General features: G+C 37.3%; 1 protein-coding gene across 7 annotated transcripts in view; it reads left to right on the top strand.

The window, feature by feature from the left end:
- Positions 1 to 22,925, top strand: part of SLC25A21 (solute carrier family 25 member 21) — a 259,062-nt gene that overhangs the window by 177,084 nt on the left and 59,053 nt on the right. For all 7 annotated transcript variants that reach the window (XM_064460313.1, XM_064460311.1, XM_064460310.1 and 4 more), the window contains one exon: positions 14,475 to 14,558. In XM_064460313.1, coding sequence (XP_064316383.1) covers positions 14,475 to 14,558 — 84 coding nt within the window. The remainder of the gene's footprint in view (positions 1 to 14,474; positions 14,559 to 22,925) is intronic.

Raw genomic sequence — 22,925 nt, 5'->3', positions numbered from 1 at the left:
TTTCTTCCTGCAAACCCTTTTTCTTTGATAATACAGAAAATTCTATTCATTGTAATTACAGGTAAGACACGGAACGTGTACATGTATGCATGCGCATATAAAATCATTCAAATTATCATCCCTGGATTTCCTAGAGCTGGGTTTATATATGAAATAACTTGGTGGGGTTTTTCACATTCTGACTTCTTTTGTAAACATTCTTAGAAGACTAATGGGGGCTTGTTGCTGGTAAACAAATGGGGTTTTGGTAGAGTTTTGGAATGTACTTCCTCAATCAGCTTAGTAAATACTGGGTAAATCAGTTTTTTTCAGAAAGAGATTTCTTTTTCTTATGTATGCAAATAAGTTCTCTCTACTAAGGAGAGAACAGGTAAAAGTGATTTGTTACTGATTGATTCTGACTTCCCTCTGTTTTTTAGAATATGATTCCTCATTCATAGCACAACACAGTCTATAGGAATAGATGAGCAGTTTTAGATACTATTATATCTGTCTAGATACAGGATTTTCCCCAGTTTTAGCCAGTATTTACCCAGTATATCCATTGCCTAGACACTTTGAATGTTTTGGTGCTCATCTTCTAGAGAATTTTTTCACTTCTGAAGGCAGCCAGTCACATTTAATAGATGTTTGCAATTGGCCATATCATCTACGTTGAAGAGCTTCTTCAAGATATTAATTGAAACTCCTCCACACAGTCATGGCCCTTGGGATGGAAATGGAATGACAAGAAATGAAGCAGGTCAAGTGCTTCTTAGTACACAGTTCTGACCCTGGGCAGGAAGCTTACAGGCGTCTTAGAGGCCATTATATGAGCAGATCTGGAAATACGTTACTCTTCTGATCATCGACATTATAAATTGTGTCTTATTCTTCAGACATAATTTATAATGGTGGTGTAGACATTGAACCATTCTCACTTCACATATTCCTTAAAATAAAATTAGTTTCTCAAGCCATACTGTATTTCCTCTGTGTATTTTAGGAAGGTTATTTTTGTGCACACATATACTCTAGTGGTGAGAAGGAAAACAGCAGTTGCTGAAGTATGTTAAACAGAACAGTGAGCAGAGTGTCTTTGATCCTAAAAAAGGCTTTAAGACATGTTAAAGATGCCACTTGATATTAAGTAGAGATGAGATGCGGCGTAGGCATAGGAAACTGCATACATTTTTGTATTATTTATTGCTGAGGATAGAAAGTCCTACAGAAGTACCCCATATAAAGTTGAAACTTAGGCTTCTAGTGTAATTTTTAAGCTGCTTTTATTGTTAATGGAAGCCGATGGATTTAAGTGTTATAATATGATACAATATGGCATAGTAAATCAATACCATATAGTAATTCAGATATCATTTATATCCACTTTATCACTATCCCTTCAATGCAATAATAGAGAAGGGAAAATGGCAGAACTGCAGTGCTTGGTTATAGGTGTTAGAGATGACAAGGAAGGAACAGAGGCAATGATACATTGCTCATATTTTGACCAATCACCACCTCAAGGTTTTCCATTGGCTCAATATATAGTGTTTCTTCAGGACCACACTCTTCTCTCTCCCACCTATTTTCATAATTTTGCTCATTCCCTATACATCCATCAGTCATTACCCTGTGATGACTTTCCCTATTTGCCCTTTTCCCAGACCACAGGCTCATAGTGAAAACTTCTTCCAAGAAAAGCCGCAGTGTTTGTCGATTGTGAGACTGCGGTTTCTGCTGCCAGTTCCAATGATAAGGTGGCATTCTGTGACTGCTAATAAATGACCTCTAATGAACTGGTAGGTGATAAGTCTCTTAGCTGGTAGGCAGGATGGCTGTTTGCATTTTCAAGAGAGTCTTGAAACAATAAAATGCTAAAAATTCTCACTTACATGTAATGAAACTGGAGATTCCTTTCTGCAGACCTTTAAGGTCAGCTTTATTCTTGGGAGGGATGCAGGCCGCGAGACAGGCAAGCTCTAGATTTTTAACAGGAATAATACCAATGTACTCTACAACATTTAGGTGTAGTAAGTCCTTCTCATACCTTAGTCTGGGCACCTTTCAGGCTCCATAGCAGGGAAAGTTGGATCCCGGGGATCCTTGGATTCCTGTTTATGTGCACAGACTGTATCGCACAAAGATTAGACCCACAGTGGAGCAGCTAAACCTGCTGCCAGCGTTATGTTACATCGCAAACTAGTAGCACATGCTATATGGCTAGCTCTTTGGAAGTAGAATAGCATGACTGAGGGAGAAGATAGGTTATGCTCTTCTTCTTCCAAAGAGCTAGCCATATAGCTGCTTCTCCCATTAGCTAGCACATGTGCTAAGAAAAAGAGGGAGGGAGGTGGCATGTTGTACGCTTAGGGTGTTAGTTATTGCACTTTTACTCAGTTTGGCATTAGATAACAAACAGCAATTTATGGACCAACAAAGGCATAACCCTACTCGTTATATATAAAAATATATATAGTAATTATCTATTAATTCTCTATAAGCATGATTCTCTATAAGCATTTTTTAACAAGCTCATTTTCTTTATCAGTAGGCATTCAATAATTCAATCATTCAGTTAGTTTTATCTCTGAGTCCATGTAGCACTATGAAGACTTGACTAAGTGGGTGTATGGAAGGAGTACTGAACCTGGTAAGGAAACAAAGCAGTGGTCCCTGCGAAATACTGCATGGCAACATCACAGCCGCCTTTTCTTCTGCCTGTTTTTCAGTCCTTGGGCTCAATAGCTGAGTCAGATCGGCCATGTTAGTGTAGTCTGCCTGCCTGCCTGGAGAGGAACGTGAGCAAAATGCCTTTAAAAGAGTTCTGTGAATGTACAAAATGAAAGGAGTTTTTCTAGCTTTCAACTGGTGGTTAGTGAAACATTTTGTTTTCTGAGATAGACTTCGTTGTAACAGGGCCTGAAGATACTTCTTTGATTCAAAGATTTTCATGAAATCAAAAGGAATCATTTAACATTTCTTTTTGGAAAAACAATCCTTAAAAGGCACAAGGCTGCAAACAAGCAGTAAAATCTGGTGAGAAGTATATCCTCCAGACTACTGTACTGCCAGCTACCCGCACTCTGCTGAAACCCTCTCTCTTTTTCAAAAGTTGCCTTGCTTTTTACCTTTAAAATTATCAGCACTTGGAAAACTCTTGTTAAATCTGAAAGAAGTCCTGTTTTTCTTTATAGTTAACAATGTTTCAGATAATGATTAAAAAGGGAACTCTCCCTTTATTCCTGAATCGGCAAGAAATATTATGGAAAATTGCGTTAACTCTTGCAAATCCCTCTACAACTATAAAAGTACAAATGAGATCGTCCCTGCTGTTTCAGTCAGGCCTATGAACCTCAGAGCAATAGGATATTTATAAGAAAATTCCAGACATAGCAGTGGTGCCGTGATCCATATGACCCAAAGTTTCCAGTCTTTGTCTATCCTCCTGTCTTTAAGGAAAAACAGAGGGACATAAAATGAAAACTTGGAAGATCACAAATCATTGTTATGACTCATTATAATGAATGATTTGTGCATTACTTTATGGAGTAGTTAGGTTGAGTTTGGGGAAAAAAAGAAACCCTTCTTTTTAATTTTCACCACTTTATGCCAATTTTCAAGCAACTGTCTTTCCTAAAATAACAGCGCTCTTTTTTCCACACTATCCTGGATAACTAGTGAGTTTTTTCAGCTGGGAGAGTGTGTTGTGATATAAAGGTGCAGTCTTGCACAGCTGTTGTCAAGAGCCTGTTAGTGGTTCCATTACAGCATTAAGTCTTATTTTCTGGTGTTTAAAACTGGGCTGTAAAATACTTGAAGTTGAATTTCAGTAGTTTTCAAAATGTATTTACAAGTAAGAAAAATAATCTCATTGGGTGGGGCTTTTTTGTTCTGTGGAAAAATAATATTCTGACAGCTTTGTAGCAACTGTGATGCACAGTTTTGGATACTCAGAATTAGTCTTCTGACCACAACCTGGATTCTGGATTCACCTGAGTTTTGTTTAGCATTATTTTTTGTTGTTAACTATTAATAGTATAAGAGTTATTAGAAAAAGTAAAATAAATCTACTGAAGTCTGAAAATAGCTGCTCTTTTTTCCATTATATTGAATTTGTGAGAACTCATCTTCTTTATTTTTGTAACATCTCCATACAGTGAATTAATAAGGTGTATTCCCAGGCGTCAAAGGTTCCTCTTCACTTCCTAGGATAAATTTTAATGTTACACAAAAATTTGCTGAAAGCGTGGTTGTGTATCTCTGGACTCTGAAAGGCACTGGCAAGTTACCATTTCAACACACAACAAACTTTCCTTAAAGTTATGGGATTACATTTTCATTTTGCTTTTTACAGAGGGAAGTGCCCTATTTCAGATAAATTGTATTACAGAAAGCAAGAGTGTTCCAATAATTTACTGGTTTTACTTTAAGTCACTACAGCAGAGAGAGTCATAGCGCTTCAGAGGAAATTTCATCCCTAACTTGCCTTGTTATGCCCTACTTTATGTTAAGAATTGCTGAGGTCGCTCAGCACTGGCTGATAATGAATTCCATATAAGCTGTAATATTGGGGCACAGCTGGGTGGGTAAGAGTTGAGTTTCAGTCTTTAGCTCAGAATTTCCTCATTTTACTAGTTTCATTTCAAAAGATAATGCTGCTTTAAAGGTGTATGTTTTCTGTCGCTTAGCCATACAATTTAATAGAAAAAAGTCATTTTTACATGGAATCAGTAAATGCATAGTAGGTAATGTCCATGTTATGTATATTAGCTATTAGTCATTTAAAATGGTTTGTCTATTAATAAGAAAGGGCATGTGAGTTAAAGTTTTCAAATGCAGGGTATTTAGCTGTACTTTTCAGTGCAATGAGTCTAGTCATATCCCTTCCAGTATTTTAAAAATCTCAGCCGCAATATCTTAATGAAATTGTTTCCCTTTTAAATATATTCCAGCACAAGGATAGGAGGTTGGGTGAACACTCAAAACTAACACTTCTTTCAGCAACTCACAATTTGATTTTGGCTATTTTCCACTGAAAATGAATTTGTATTTCTGTATTTGACCATTTCTTTCCTTTGGGAGAAAAGATATTTTTTGTTATCTTTCCTACTTTGACCGTAGGGAGCAAGTGTAACATATATTTCATTGCGGTTTGCAAATTTTTGGTGCTAAATCATTTTAATAAAAAAAAAAATCAGAATACACTGAGCTATGATGGGATTGATCTCATCAAAGAACTTAAAATGCTAATGAGTACTCAAAGGTATTGAACAACCCTCCAAAAAATCCTCCCCCAAAATATTCTTGCCAGAAAGCTGCAATGATTTTCCTGCCTTCTCAGAAGGAAAAGGACTGTGTGATCACCATAAGGGACACTGAAATCAAAGCTTTGTTGAGAAAACTGTGTAGAAATACTTGGCTCTTTCTGTAGGAATTGTTGAAGAAAAAAGGGACTTTTCCCTGTGGGATATAGATCTTAATTACATTTTCCTAAACTGGAAGAGTTTTAGAACAATGCTAACTGCTCGTACTTCAGGTATTGTCCAGTAATGACCAGTAGTAATTATTCATTTGAAGCCTTCCTGTAGCTTATAAGGGACATGTTTTATTTTACAAAGCTGCATTAAGGTTTGCCTTTGTATCTGTTTGAAGTAATAGAGAATACCCTTACTTTTTAAAAGCAGAAAAGTTATTCCTCTAATCTGGTATCATTGCTATCATAAAAATTTTAACTGATAGATGAAATTTTCATTCTTACATTTAAATTTTTCAAAGGCTTAATTTGCAGAGACTCAGTAATGGATTCATAGATTACAGTCATGTCACAGGACACAAGGTTGGCTCTACAGGGTTAGACTAAAGGTCCCTCTAGTCCAGCAGAGAGAGGTCAAGAGAGGACATACATTTTTGTAGTAGAAGTTAAACTGAGATAAGAAGCTGGTCAGTTTTTGAGCAGACACATTCCTATAGAAAGAGCCAAGTATTTCTACACAGTTTTCTCAGCAAAGCTTTGATTTCAGTGTCCCCTATGGTGATCACACAGCACAGCATAAGCACTGACTGAAATCAGCCAAACCACATTCTCATTTTTCCCTGAATTGAGACTGGTTACTGGGGCCTTTATGTAATATAATCTAATATCTGATTTCTTGTGAAATCTCTTCTAGCCATTAGTTTATATTCCTCATCACTTTGTCTGTTATTTCTCTGTAAGCTGTTTTGAAGGAAAACATACAAGACTTTATCCAAAACTAATGAAAACCAGACTTCTGTTGATGTATTAGGCCACAAGTGACTACCTATATTTAAAATAATAAAAATAACTCCATCATCTTTGACAATACAAAATTATTCCTTATGGTGCCATTTTCAATGATTTGTCCAGTTTAGTTGAGGGGCAAAAAAATACATGGATTTTGGGGGGCTGTTTTTACTTAGGAAACAGAGTTTACAGGAGGTTTTAGAAATAAACTATCACTATAAAAAACAAAATGCTGGTTTTGCCATTACTGGTTTCTGCAGATTCTTTCACCACTGTAACTGAGTGATTTATACTCAAGATGTAGACCAAAAACACAAGCAGTGTTTATATTTACCTATTACTTTTACAGGGGCCACTTCCTAGCCAATTTTACCTTCGTAAGATTGTTAAGATCACACATATTGCGCTATCTTTCATACATAATATCGTGTGATCTTTCAAATATAGCTGTCCATTTATGATCATTGCTGTTGTCTTACATTGAGCTCAGAAGTTGTATCCAGGCAGCCAAAGCACAGTTTCAAGGACAAAATTGTACCTTCAGGGTATCCACGACACTGGCAGATAGGCCAGCCGGGTTGTTCCTGCTCTGGCAGGACTTGTAGATAGGCTTTTCACACAGAACGTTAGAGCAATTTCTAGAGGATAATAAAAATGTATGCTGTTTGCAGGTCCTTAACTGAGAGGAAAGGTTAGTACTTTGCGAGGAGCCCGTAGAAGCCCACAGCTGCCAGTTTTATGTGGGACCTCAGAAACACAAGGGCATAACAGGACTTTGAGGCTGGGAGGTGGAGATAGGAAACGCTTGCTGTGCATGTGCGATAGGTGGGGAGGGCAGCAGCTCAGAGCCTCGTTCCATAGCTTCACCTTGCTGTGAAACATGTAAGCGTTCTTGGTATTTTCATCCTTGAAATAAAAGGGAACTTGCACGACATCACAGCTGTGATTTTGCATGATGTTTCTCTGACCAGTTTTTTAGTGCAGAATTAAAAAATGGTAGTTTTCACTAAATTACTTTTTTGTTGTTGTTGTTTTGAACTTCCCCACCACACAAACACTCATTGATGGAATTAGCTTATTAAAAATATTTATGGTTTAAACTTAGTGTCTGCTGTATTTCTTTCTTGGGAAGGCATTGAATTATTTGTATGTAACTGCAATGACTAGGTTTTTTTGGTATTCATTAGCAAAGTTACCAGAGTAGACTTGCATGAAACAGTTACATTTGTTAATTTGACCTGCTTCTGCTTAATTTATTTTTGCTAAATATTATCTTCTAAAACTACATGTAAAGGAAAATTTCTTTCTGACATTGTAGCTACTCTGTGTTTTGTCCCAGGCACATAACGGAAAAGTTACTGCAGTATAAGAAGAAAAAAGTAGAATAGTTCTTCGTTAGTAGCTGACAAAATACAGCTTTTCTAATCACTAAAATGAAACCTAAAACATTTTATTAGACCTTGGCATATATAGTACTGCTTTCTTTTTCCCACTGATACTTTTGATGGAATGATGTGCTGCTTAGCTTGAATATAAAAGCAAGAGGTGGAGGAAAGTAATCTATAAAAAGAATAGGGAGGAAAGGAAAGATGAAATTTTTTCTGATTAGCATACTGTCATCTGGTCTAAGAATAAGACTCATGTTCAGAGAACTGAGAGTACCGGCGAAACATCTAAACCGTTTTGTCATGTTTAGGACTTTGCTGTTTCTCTATTCAATGATGCAGTTGGTTCAGGGAAAATATTTTCAAAAAATTGTGTGCTCAGAATAAGCCACACATGGGAAGTTCCCACCATTGAGGCTGAAAGCAAAATAGAATGATGGAGATGATCCTTAACTATCAGCAGCTGAATAGTTTAGGGAATAGAAACTATAATCCAGTTCTTTCCCCTGTCAAGTTGGTGACTAACCACATCCTTTTTCGGGTGCCTTGTCAAAAAGAGGGGGAAGTCATCCTTTTGCCTCATGGATGCTGCCTTCAACACAAGGAATACAAGCTGCTAAGGATGTGGAGTGGAGGAAGCCCAACCTTATAAATGAGCGAGAGTTTAGACCAATTTGTTTTATGAGGATTTAGATATATTGCTTCTAGGTAACCTAAAGGGAGGTAGCAACTGATGATGTTCTTATTGCATTCAAATTTTCATAAGAATAGCCAATCTGTGCCATCTAAGTTTTGCTGTAAATTGCTAAATCTGTTGCTGATCTAGCTCTAACTTTTACTCTGAATGTACTCATTCAGATGTAGGTAAGTGCTCCTTTCCCATCCACTGGTAATGTTTCTTCCTTTTGCCCTGTTTATATTTCATAACGGTTCCTGAGACTTTTTTTGCCAAATTACAAATTGCTGGAAAACCAATCAAACAGGAAGAGGACAAAAGAACAGATCAGAATTGCAATAAGGCAGAGGTCAGGTGTGGAATGGACAAATTCATGAGTTGTAGTGTTTGATAAATACTTCAGTAAATGTTAGAAATCATAAGTTCGTGTTTGGTAATTTTTTATTTGACCATCATACCTGGTAGTTGATGTTCTAACTCTCATAAAAGTAATCTCTGCAGAGAAAGTTGAGTTTTCAGGGTGTCTTTACAATTATTTCCATTATTACTATTCCTTTCTTTCTTCTTAAAAAAACCCATGTTCCTCCAACAGTCATAGAGTAAATAAACTAACAAGCATCATGAATTCTAACAAAGTGGAATTAGTTTAGATTAATTTTGAAATAATTTTGGTAGCACTTTTCTACGCATGATTCTGGTTTATTACTTGTGAAGTAAATACAAATTGTATGAAAAATTCTGTGATTAGATGGAGGCAAAGCTATGTCTGTTATGGATAATGATTGGAATACATTCTGTTCTTTGCCTGTTCTCTATGTTACTACTTTATTGTATTCTTATATGATTTTTGCAATTAAATAATCATCATAGCAGTGTTATAATACTTTAAATATGACCCCTGTACAAGCAAAATTTATATCTTTGGCTTAAAATAATTAGATGTTTTGTTTTGAAATCTAATATTCAATTCTTCAACAGCTCATATGATTTACTCTTAAATTAAGTGACAGAATTATACTCTCAATTTAGTTATTATCCTGTAAGTAACATAAGCAACGCAAAGAACTTGAGCCAAAAAGTTAAATAAATTATATTATCAAGGTCCATTTTGCAGTGCAAGGTTTTGCATGAAATCTAAGCATCAGTAGATAGCACCAACTAGTAGTAACACCTGAATAAATGTTTAAGTTAGCAAATCAAAATCTTTTTAAATTATAATGCAGTTATTTTTTTATTATAAGCATGTGAACTGTTAAATAATGTATATTTATATAAAGCTTCAGACTATACATTTTTATCAACTTATGCTGGTAGCGGTAACTACAGCGAGGAGTGTCTGGAATCATGGGAATTACAGAAAGTGCAAAAAGGCTATAAATCATGTTTTCAGTTTTCCAATGTCTGTACATTTATTTAAAAATTGTTTCAAATTTAACAATGCTCAGATAATTTAATTTGGTTTGTTCTTATGCAGAGTAACCCTCTTCTTTTCTTTATATCATCTAAACACCTCAGTACCTGAGATTATTTGCTTTGGGTACTGCGTAAGTCCCAGTCACAGAGGGAAATATTAAGAGGTTTATTCAAAATAGAGTAGAACATATGATAAAATCCTAGTAAGACATGTGAAGAGAAGGAAAATACAGCTAAGACTGCCACTTATTGGCAAGCACTGCAACATGGTATAAGCCTGGTCCTCTGAGTCAGTGTTTTTCTTTCCCTCTGAACGTTGTGGTTGAGGAACTAGTCAGCAGCACTGTATAAAAGAAGCAACAAATTCTGGAATTTATGTGTGCGGGTATAGTCTTTGCAAACCCAGTGGCAAGAATTTGGTGAGTCTAGTCTGCTCCCCACCACATTGTGGTTGTCCTACATAACTGGGATTTAACTGCTCATTATCTACTTGAATCTAGATTTGAAAATACTGGTGTCTTCCTTTTAGATATTCAGATGACTGAAACAATTTCAGCATGAATTGGAAATCTTTCTCCAGCCCAGATCAGTAAAGAAAAGGGGGAGGATTGCTAGGTAACATGTCATGAACGGACTTTAGACACTAAATACCTGGATACTGTAGTGGCAGACATCCACAAGAGAACTTTGATGAGATGTTCAGCAAGCACAAACAAAAAGTTTAGCAACTGATAGAGGGAGAGAGAATATTTCTGATTTTTTTTTTCAGAAAGCACACACATCTGCATGTTCTCCTATAGATATTGTTTGTGTTAGAAAAAACTTACCTAGAAGACTTCTGCAATAGGAAGGGGGGCAGGAAAGCGTCCTGTGGACTGAGGATTTTATAAAACTCGGAATAAAATACTGGCTATTATAAAACCAACCAAACTTGTAAGTTAGGCATTGGAAACAGATATGTATGTTTATATAGAGTCATTGTTCCACAATATGACATATCACTTGCTAAATGGTAAAGTGGTTCAGAGAACTGATGAAAAGACTCAAGCATCTGCTTTGTGGGATTTCAGGCTGACCTTGTTGTGAGTTATTGATCAAGGGCTGTTATAACCATAAAAATGCTCTCTCTCATGCTGTCAAAACAAGAATAATTTAGGTTTATTCATTTCACAAGTAGTAGTTGTAGTGCCGGTTACTGTGGATAAGTTAAAGTATTTTCATGGTTTTAGATCATGCAGAGTTTTTGATGAAGATATTGCCTTTTGAACAGACCCCAAAACCTCAAATGGTTTTATGTGATTTCTACTTTTTGAGATCCCAGCCATGTGTCTTCTGCAGTGAACAGGGAAGGACACTGATGTTCTCAAACAATATCAGGACACTTTTGTATCAAACAAAGCAATGGCAAAGGTAGTATTCAAAGGGGCCATAAAAGACCAAACCCTGTGGGCTGCTGCTACGAGCCAGAACGGGAGATTGCGAGGTCCCCCATGGCGTGGGGCTGGAGGTGGGAGCTGCAGGGAGGAGCCGGGAAAGCAGGCAGTAGGTGCCAGGGGCACGCAGGAGGTCCCAGGTAAGAAGGGGTAACCTGGGGGCCAAAGTGCCTCCCACGGCTCTGTGAGCGGTCCCAGGGTGTGAGTGCTCAGTACCACAGCATTTTGGCCAAAAAGCCAAGAAGCAGGAAGATGAGAGGGGAGGCAAGTTAGCCTGATGATCATTTTGAGAGTGATAAAGCTCTCAGTAAACCCATTCCATCTTGGAGCATCCAGTGACTTCTGACTCTTGTTGTATGCTAGTAGTGAGTAGCAGGTCGTTCATCCCAGCCCTGGAAAAGCCTCTCTACCTACTACATGTCCGTGTGGCGCATCTGTGAACACTGCCTGCACATTCTTCTTTTCAGACTTCAAAATAATAAATTAGATGAGAAGTTAATGCTCCAATTATATTTATAGGAGAATTTATCTTTTTTTGTTCTAGCAAAGCTAATAACATACAAGGCAGGCATCCAGCTTTCAAAAATGCATGAAATTAAGTGGTTTTATAATGCTTTCAGAAAGGAATGGATTCGAAGCAGAGAAAGCCATTATGTATCCCCCAGTTGTGTTCATTCCTCTAAGCAATCATTAAAAACAGGCCAGGTTGTTTTTTGAAGTGAATGCTTTCACTCTTCTGTGTTATTAAGATTACTAATACAGGCTGCTGCTGCTGCTGCCTCCAGAAAAACAAACATTTTTTCAGCTCTTCCCTGAGCCTCTTATAACAAGTGCTGGTGATCAATTAGCTAGTTCATTAAAAAGTTACACATTATTTTATTGAGGCAAGCAATTCTGAATCAAAGAACCCAATTCGCAGATCTAGGTTGAAGCACATAATTGGCATGTATTTTAGGATCGCTGTTAAAGCTATAAAAAAGATTTACTAGGGAAGGAATGGATCCAAAAACCCTAAAGGAAGGAATACATTATTTGTGTGACTCAGTGTTACAAATGGAGTCATTTAATACTAAGGTCTTATCTACATTAAAACAAAAAACTGAAATAAGTGTAAATGTCCTTTGATTTAACTTCTTTAGCAAGAAGTTATGCTTCATCTGATACACGTAAATTACCTATGGTATTACTGCATTTCTTCTGCTATGATTTTCATTATTGCTATCAAAGACGTATTTTTATTAAATCATTTAAATTTCATTGAGAAGTCAACACTGGGTAACTGTAAAACAAAATTATATAAAGTATGTTCGCTGTGTTGTTGAGATCCACGGTGAGTCTGGGATTAAAGTCCCAGCTCTACCAACAGTTCTGCGTGCATGACTTAGTGGGGAACCTTACACACGTGCTGGTAGGACACGCTTGAGCATTTGCAGGGTGAAAGAGAGGGAAGGTGCATTGTTCAGAGGATGTTTTAGAAACAGTGATGCTTTGTTCTGAGCTTACAAGTGGGACAAATCTTGAAACTTGAGGAAGAGAGTTTGCGTTAGGAAAGCTTTATGTTTCAAATACTTGGGGAGAGTTATTTACTGATGAGTTTTTGCACGATTTCTTTAAATAAAACCAAGCCATTTTTGTTCTTGAGCTGAGAGGTATAAATAGTCAAGTCTTGGATATATTAAAATGTGCATAGGATCTACTTTCTGTTATGATTTTCATTGCTTGATTGCCACAATGTAAAAGCTTCTGTAGCTGATATTACTGTTGGACTTTGTGTGGTGGCACTGAGGCATTTTCAACTATTAGCCTTCCCAAGGGCTCTTTTCAGACAAAATGTTATGCATCAGCTCTTATTTGAGTGTAAGCCTATTGAATAGCATTCTCCTCTCTGCCAACTTGGCAGCAAATCCTTGTGCTAATAAAAGAGGTTACCCCAGACAGAGATCCCAGATGTGCCTGAACTACTTTTATTAGGACTATGGAGGGGCTCAGTGTTTCCTTCTAACTGTTTTCAAAAAAGGTGTGGGCTTACCTTCATAATTGCCCAAAGAATTGTATTACATCACTGAAAATTTTTTCCTCAACGTGAATAAAGTATTAGATGTGTTAGCACAGAACACAGCTCAGGAAATACTGATGTTCAGAGCAATGAATGACTTTTGCCACAATACAAACCTCGATTTAACAGTACTGAATTCTGTTGAGAAAGAGGAAAACACTGCTGTTTAACATTGAGTTAAAAATACCTTAATCTGTTACATATTAATGAGATTCAGTATACTAATTAGAATAAGTAACAATAGGTGTTTCTCAGAACAGCAACATACCTGTGGCGTGTGACATACTTGACTATAATGTCAGTTATTCCTTGAAAATGTTGAATGCTATTTGTTCTGTATAATTATTATTGTACTTAGTGATAATAGCAACTTAGGGTCTATTGTAGACTGGAATTGCTAACATCAATATTCTATTTTTTTGAGTGCTATATAGTAATTAGTGATTTAAAAAGAAATGTTATTGCTAAAAATATATTCAAAATTTCTCCAGACTATTTGGTTGAATGTGTTGGCTGCAATTTTAAAACTGCAAGAAACGGGGTAATCTAATACTGGTAGTACTTAATAAAGTAATACAGTTTGTTAAGCTTACTGTTGCTATCCGTACATCATAAACAATAAGATGTTTACAATCTTAAATCATAATCTTGATTTTCCTTTCAAGGCCAGAAGTTTCCTGTTGAAATCTTCATTGTCAAAATATGAATAGAGAAGACAAAGTTTTAATTAAAATAATTAAGTACTTGCCTCTATTGTTCATCTTATTACTAAATTATGAAAAATTAATGGTGTAGTAGTTTGTGGTTATGTGTCTGGTTGATTTTTATTGTAATTGTGTCAGATATAAAAAGAAAGAAGCTGCACAGTAGATTCATTTCGTAGTGAAACACATGATAGTATTCCATTTCAGATTTTCAAAAACAGGATTTGACTCAAAGTCTTCCATTAGTTTCAATGGGCTTTGGATCAGGCACAGGGTTAACAGCTTATTTTTCAAACAACAAGAAAGAGGTGTAAATGTCAAAGGTGATAGCTATACTGTGAGTTCCATAAACTACAAAAAAAGTTACTACTAAAGCTCTATTTTTCCTTAGTTTAATAGCTTCTATGAAAACAGTGTTAATAAGTATATCAGGAACAGTATATAATAATGAATCAGATGTGTAAAAAAACCTTTAAAACTCCTTTTATATAATAATTGGAAAGTTAAAAGTAACTTAAAATCCCTAACTTCTCATGCTGTGATGTAAATTGTATTTTTTTTAGGTTCCAAATTCAAAGAGGGAAAACTGATCCAACCAGTTACAAGAGCCTGGGGGACTGTTTTAGGACTATTTTCCAGCGAGAAGGGTAAGAGTATATGTTTTTAAAATTGTCAATTTTAAGTGACCTTTTTAATCACCCATTTTCCAGACATTAGATCCTCTTTATATTCCACCCTTTTTTGCAATTGTCAGAATTTGGCAAACTTTTAGTCTTACATAACAAGCACAATTTGAAAAGTCTTAGGATTGCTTACACTCACAATACCAAATTTTGCTATTAGGATATGTCTAAAGACCAGAATGCACAGCTGTGTAGAGACACTGGGGCAAACTCTGCTTCAATATTGGGAGCACGATGGCCACATCAGCACAGTGCAGTATCTAGGCTCTTGTATCTTCTTGTCCTAGCTCGGCCAGTTCAGTGGAGTACTTGTTTCCAAGCTCTGATGAACTGGCATTCCCAGTTAGCTGTGGTGGACAATGTTTCCAGGACCTGTGTGAGTAAAGTTCCACAGCTTTTCAGTTTGAGAGAATATGGTCATTAGTCACCTGAACTGTGCTGGCTTCAGAAGGTACCACTGCTCCGAGCCTGAGCAACTCTAAGGAACTTGGGCTCTGATCCAGAAAGGCACTTAAATACACGCTTAATTTTATGAGCAGTCCAGTTAAAGCCAGTGAATGTAATGGGACTGATCAGATGCTTAAAGTTAAGCCTGTTATCCACAGGAGCTCTTCAGGAGCCAGCCTTTAATCAAGGTAACTCTAATTAGTAAAGCCCAGTTCTGAGTAGCTGGCAGTCTTCCCATAAGAACTTTGTAAATACAATAGCAACTCTTTTTTAATCCGTATATTCATCAAAATGGAACTGTTCTTATATATAGTGGCATAGATACGCCATATGGAGGCAGCATAGGTGCAGTGGGGCACACACTTCTTGTGTCCGCAAGCTCTACTGGAAAAACAGAGGCAAGACGAGCAGTGGAAATTAAGAACTAGGCCAGTTTTGTTTCTTGCAGTAAGATTTAGCTAAGATACACTGTGTAAGTGCATAGATAATAGAACTAGATAGTTTGAATTGCTACAGTAGGGAGATGTAGAGATGTTTTGTTAAGGTAGTGAGAGAGGAAGTTGTCACATCTGCCCTCATCAGTGGCAAATTCATTTCTGATGAAAGACTAATGCTGTGCATTATCACTAAAAGGCATTAAAAAGCTTAAAAGCTAGGAAGATTTCACAAAAATGATAATTTGTGGCTTCTGGGGTTTTCTAAGCTGAGTATGTGTTAATTTTTATTGCTTCTCAAAAGGAAACTATATTTTCTCAGTAGGAAAGTATGAATATTTACAATCGTGTCAATCTATTTTTGAATACAGAACTAGTTTCAATATTTAAGTCAGTGAGCATGAAAACTCTGTTTATCTCATCCAAACTCACTGGTATTTTTATTTTGTTGAACTAGTCACAAAATGTAAAATTAAGAATGGGTAGACATATCTGGAGAACGAGTCTACATGAAGACACAGCTTCCAAGTTAATTGAATTTAGGGTCTTATTTTATTAACTGTATTATTATATTGTGTTACTGGATATTTGTACAACCCACATGTATAGAATAGTAGCAGGACACTGCGAACTTCGGTGTACCATACAAAATAGGGGTCCCTTACTATTTGGGAGAGGAGGGAGAAGGAAACAAAAACTCTATGTTTCATTTGTTTTACATGTTGTGCTTTTCAAATGCTTCTCAGAGACATAGCTATCACTTATTCAATGGATTTGATTCCACTGTTACTTTCCCAGTGTTCAGACAGTGTGCTGCCTAACAAGCATTAACTGACTGTGGAGAAACAGCGAAGGGTCTGAGCACAGCCGTCATCCGCGAATGAACTTCAGAAAGGAGAGATGAAGATTGTTGGGTTGGGGTTTTTGTTTTTGTTTCTGTAGAATGCTTGTGCCTCAATACTGGAACCAAACCAGAATATTTTTTTTTTTATTTTTATGTTAAGCCATGACTCTGTAAGCAGGAAAAGAAGATGATTACATGAAATTATTGTAGATTTAAATTGCAATTTAGCAGTGGATTGCACTAAATTTCTGTCAGGCTAGAGCTAATCAGGGTTTTACTTGCCTGTTGCAAAAGCAGTCAATACTGATCTAAACAAAAAGCCAATTCTATGAATACGTATTTTTCTCCAGAAAGTTAGACACAGGCAGAAGGTCACATCTGAAGAGTCATCAGTAGTAAGCATGAGAAAAAAAGGGGATGAAGATACAATATAATCCTAAATTTTGGATAAAAAAATCAAAAAGTAATCAACTAATCCTGAAAAACCTGTTTGACTCCACGAGTCTTGCATTCCCATCTGCAGAAGCTGGCCAGTTTCTGGAGCCTGGTGATTATGACACTTGTGAGGGAAGTGAGAGAGGTGACTGTGAAATATTTTGGTTAGTGGAAACCTTGAATCCTGATAATCCCTTCTTTGGGTGACCACAAAAATATGCAGAAGAGAGCACCAAGAAAGGGCTTTACATTTAGATACCGAGCAAACACAAAAAATCTATGAGGTGTTCAGATTAAGGTGGGTAGATCTGGGAGAAGGGAATAAGAAATTTATTCATGCCCCATGTTTATTTCCTATTGGCAGTATGAAACATCCTCATCAGTGTGTGGCATTTTTAGACTGATTTTCTGAAATATCTAATTCAGTGTACACTGACTATAAAGAGTCTAGGCATCTCTCTCCAGCACTCATAATTCCCTACTGGCATATGTGATTTTATGTTAAGTTGACTAAAAAACAAACTAATTAAATAAAGGAACACAGTGGGAAAAGAAACATTACTAATGGCCTGCTTCTGAAAATGTTTACATTTGGGAGTAGTGCTTATGCTCATTTGTGCTTACATTTTCAATAGTAGCAACTACGGTGAGCTAGAATGCCAGAGCCCTGCTCAGACGAGACACTTCCTAATGCCTTAATTTTCTGACCTCGTTGTGTTGCTGTCAAGTATGCAGAATCAGCCTAGGAAGTACTTATTTTTGTGAATACATATGCAGATGCTTCATTTGCTGCAATGCCTCTTACTGAAAATTAACCCGTATTATGTTACTACGGTGTCACGGTAGCAATCTGATGATTTCATGGAAAGCTTCTTCATCACAAATAATGGCCAGGATTTCTTTAACCTTCCCTCTGATTTTCTTCTCATTATAATGAAAAGGACAGAGGAAATATTTGCAGTCTAACCACTAATAGAACACTGTCCTTTTCAAAGAATCTGAAGACTCCTTTATCTTCACAAAATACTAGAAATTTGTTAACAAAAAAGAAAAAAAAACACAGAAAGAAAACACTACAAAAGCTCCCTTCCCCCAGACTTTGAGCAGCTCTTTAGATGGAAATAAATTTTCTCCACGGGGAATTAAATTCTTCAAAGAAGGATCCATCCCTTGAACTCTTTTCTTGTCTTACAAGAAAATGGGAGCCACAAAACATAAAATTTAATTGAGACTCACTAAAGGAAGGCTCAGTTGAGCAGAGCATTAAAGGTCACATAGCTTTCTATTAAAGGGAGGCAGGAGTATTAACTTCAGGGCTTTTGTAAAGTTGTATTGGGAGCATCCAGTCACTGCCAATTGCACAGGGGCTGCAGCAGCACGAATCCTCTCAGGTGGTGAGCAACCTCTGCTCAGCTGGATTCACTAGGAGCCGTACGTCTGAGCTTCTCTGGTTTCGCTTATGAGATGATACATGAATTGACAGATCTTTGACAGCACAAGTAAACCCACCAGGAGCATATCTGTTTATTGAGGAGTGACAGCTTTATAGCCAACATAAAAATAATCTGATGTTTATTGGGGAAAATGTTGGAATACAGGATTAACTGAAACCATTAATAGAGAAAACTCTTCATTCTTGTTAGGTCCTACAAGTAAGAGGTTAGGTTATGTTAAATGGCTGATTTTTATATCATCGTCATCTTTACTGCCTTTGTATTCACTCACTTTTTCTTTGGTAATGACTTAGGCTTGAATATGAAATATAAGAGTAAACCAACAGTCTAGCTGAATGTATGTGTATGTTGCATTTATATTAAAGACACATGGTGTTGTGTCTCATATTAAGAATGGAAAATTATGCCCATCTGCACTGTCTTAATTTGGAGTTACAGCACTAAAATGATGGATGCTGTTATTTCAAGTCTGTAAACAACTTTGTTCTTATAAGCTTGGATTTTCATGGGCTCGTAATTTTTACAGTAAATGTTCTGGGTTATAGTTGGCTTTTTTGATGATAGGCACTCAGTCAAGAAACCTGTTACTTTCTCATTAGTTGGTTAACTTGCCTGAAATAGAAAGGGCAGTAGTGTCCTGGTTTCCAGTTCTATAACACTCAAATAAGTTACAGCTTAAAGTGCTGTTAGCCTTTCTTAGAACTAGATGGTCCTGGGAAAGTGCAAAACACAACTGTCATTGATCATTTGAGACTTCATTATTTCTACTGAGTTATTTGATTATTTATGTTGAATTTGGTTTGGGAGGGAGCAATTACCTCTATGTTTACACAGCCCAATAGCTTTATAACTATTTCTGTCTTGTTCTCAGCACCACCTTACCACTCTCTTGTACCTATAATTGTCTGTATGACCACACCCCTTTTTTTAATAAGCGACACCCTGGCTCATACATTAGTGGGATTAGGTTATAAAGCTGCACAAAACTTGTCAGCTATGGGTGGAGTAGGTGGGGGAACAGCCAAGACTAAGCAGGAGCTGGAGTTGTCAGCAAACATGCAGAAGGTAGAAGATTCCTGGTTTATGTGATACCAGTGATCGTTCATCAATTACGGAATTTGCTAGCACTCTCCTTTGTCCTGCCTCTATCCATTGGCTGTCTGTCGTGGTGACAAGTGCTTGAGAGACTAGAGCAGTGCTCTTGAGGCCTCGCTTTCCCAGCTGGCTGCAGATGATACTCTGCTGCTTCTAACTGCCAACAGGTCAGGGAAGGAGACTCGCAGGGTTGCCAGCTCTGCGGGCAAGCACCGGCCTCTGGCACTCACCAGCAATCATCACTGCCTGTTCCTGGGGCCCAGCTGGGTGTGTGCTCTTCCAGCTGGGCTGAGGAGACCTATCAAAAGGCTGCCAGAGAAGTGTTATACAAGATACAAATACTTGGCTACCCTGCACATGAATCCTTCAATGAAATTGCCGACCAGGGAAGTGTGACATGGTCAGTCATGCCAAAAAACCCTTTTCCCAGCGAGCAGTTATGAAGCAGAAATTCATTTCCACTTATTGGAGGCATAAATTCCTGTGGTATCAAAAGAACAGACTTTATGCTCTGGTTTAAGTGCTCTGATGCAAGCAGAAGTGGCAGGTTAAGATGTTATTTCCCCCTACAGCTATCTGCCCCACTCATTGGTTTCTTGTTAGCACATCATACCAGGAGCAGCAGAAGTGAACTTGGACTCATGCTTACTTGCTACCTTCAAGAATCTTGTTTCTTAGTAGAGACCCACCTGCACTGCCAGTTACAGAGACTGGGATCTTACAAACTGAAGTGCGGGCACCTTTTCTCTTCTGCCCCCACTACAAGAAAAGTAACTTCCACCTGAACACTGAGAAACATCTGCTAGCACTTGTACTACAGAAATATCTATACCGGATCCATTTCTTTTCTAGCCTTACCAGCCTGCCTCACACTTGCAAACTCATAATACTTGTACAAGCCTTGCTAAAATGAGACTGAAGATGCAAAAAAGAGCACTACGGTACCAAAATGTCTATCTTTATCTATCCTGATGCATCCCCATAGTCCATAGTATATTGAGAACTGTAACTGAAATTGTGAAGGACAATGTTCTGGCTTAAACTGTGAACCTGTGTAAAATCTGTTGGCTTTTGTGGATAAAAAGTAAAGTCTTAGGGCTGAATTTTTGAACCCTCATGCTTGCTTTGCATATCTTTAAAGAAGAAATGCTCAGTGTTAGAAAAGCTAATATTTGCATATTTTGGGGGAGCATGAGGTTAAAAAACTTAGGTAGGGATGTGGCAAGGTTTTTTAGTACATAACTAAAATTACCAACTGTTTAATCTGTCCATTTACTTTTGGAAGTGGGTGATTCCTTTTGCTTTGCCTTTTTTCCTGTTGGTTGAGCCTCGGCTCTTACAGACCCCTGCAGGCAAACCACGACACTCAGCAACGCACTCGTGCCTGCGCAGTTTGGAAGACAGGATTCACGTGGTTCTGTGCGAATGGGGCTCACAAATCTGCACTGAAAGGAAAAAAGATGCCTTAGCATAGACTTTAGCTTCTAGGTGCCCAACAATAAAAGAATTTCAGAATGTCTTCTGGTTAATTAGCAAGAGTTCCTTCTTCATGACATATATATGCAGAGTAATTCAGCTTTCCCTGTAACTGTTCTTGGTGCCACTTACTCTCCCTTTACCCCACGTCTTACTCTACATAGACCTACGTGCAATATCTGGTCTTTCTGTTCTCAGTTTCATTTGGTTGTCTGTAGTTTGTTTGGACTTGCGTTAAAATTGTCATTTCTGTTCTTACTTTGAATGGGTGTTGAGCCATAAATTTTAAATTATGGTTTAACCTTGAATAAAATCATCAATAAGGCTGCTTTCAAGATTAGAGAAGAGGAGGGTGATGTGCATTCTGCTTTCTTTTGTAAATTAACATTCGCATTTGATAATTCAGTTTTGTCTCATTTCCCAATAAAGACAGCAAAAATCCCAGGAAATTCTGATACCGCCTTAAGTTTTAAAATCTGTGTACATATGTGTATGCATGCCTATTTATAAAATACTCATGCATTTTCAGTCTCTAAGTATATAAAAATTAACCAGCTCATAATCAATTGGAGTTTGGCCAACAATCCCAAGTGACTGGATGCTTTTGCAACACTAGTCAGTCATGAAACGAAGATGATACTTGTTCTTTTAACCTATAGGTGTCAAAACGCTTCACAGAAGAAGAAGTACCATTACCTCAACGGTACAGACAGGGATAGTGAGGTATAGAGTGCCAGGGCGTTACGTAGATCTGGACTGGAGCGTGTACAGAGGTGGTTCTCATGGTGCAACCTGATACCAGGTCATTGGTTTGCCTATGGTAGCATGTTAATGCCAGAGCTCCGAGGAACATGTGTGTTGGACATAAAACTGCATTCTTCGATATGGGCTCCTAATTCAGAATGGGTCTGAAGACTTATTTGGCAATCCATTTTATGAAGTAGTTTGTCCAAGGACATACATGGAGCTAGCGGAAATTTTAAGCCTGAAGCTGGATATCCTGACTGCAAAGAGTGCCCTGTTCTGTGGACTGCACTGTCTCCAGATAGTCAGCAGTATTTACAGTGATGTTACTGTCATGAGGTTTTCATCATTCCCTTCAAGCAGGAATTCTCTGTTCCTGACTGGAGGTTCCCTACCCCCAGCTTCATATGTTAACGCTTGAAAACATAAGAAATGGCTCTGGCATGTGAAAAACTTCAATTCCCAGTTTTATGTGTGTAGCTCTCTGAAATGCAACGAGGTTGCACCAGTGTAACTAAGGGCAGCATTTGGCTAACCACGTTTTCATTACTGATGGACAGGCGTTTTACTTGCAAAATTTGATCTGGCATATGTGACAACAGAGTAAACAAGCACACGCTTTTAGAGAATTGCTTCTGAGAATCATATGCTTTAAAGATGAAACACATGCTTATTGATTTCCCATAGGAGCAGAACACAATAAAATCACGTAAATCTTATAAGCACCTTAGAATTAAACAGGCCAGACCTTAACTGGCATTAGTCATTATCATTGGCTAAGGCCACTGGAGGTACATCCATTTACATTGGGTAATTGTCTGTTTTGTACTTTTTAAAGGTCCAAGTTGTATTTTTTTTTAATATTTTCATTATCAGATTGTTTTGATCTTGAAGTTATGATTTCTGGAGTGTCTATTTTCTACTAATATGAAGTAAATAGCACTCATTACAGTATTAGTATTTATAGCAATAGCTCATACAGGCCTCAGTTTGGAATCAGATGACTGCATTATAAGATGCTTATAATTATAGTAGTAAGATACCTACAAGAATTGTTTACAGTCCATTATTTTTATCTATCTACTCTAGTTAGTGAAAGATCAGCAGAACTTAAATTTTTGGTCCTTAAGATTTTGACATTCAAGAATATTTATCCTTTTTACCACATTAGGTTCCTGTTGTTTTCAAACATCTTTAAATACAAAAATGTAACAATTATGCTCCTAAAAGCCTCCTTTTAGTCTAGTGTATGGAAAATATCATACTATGCTGTTTCTTCGGATTCTCTGAATGTGTTTATGTTCTCTGAATGTGAAGAACATATTGAGAGCAGCCCTGAGGCGAAGGACTTGGGGGGTGTTGGTTGATGAGAAGCTCAACATGGCCCAGGAGTGTGCGCTCA

The sequence above is a fragment of the Phalacrocorax carbo genome, chromosome 9 (assembly GCF_963921805.1).
Source record: "Phalacrocorax carbo chromosome 9, bPhaCar2.1, whole genome shotgun sequence".
Classification (NCBI taxonomy): domain Eukaryota; kingdom Metazoa; phylum Chordata; class Aves; order Suliformes; family Phalacrocoracidae; genus Phalacrocorax; species Phalacrocorax carbo.
Note: the sequence above shows the minus strand (reverse complement) of the source record. Positions and strands in the feature narration are given on the sequence as shown.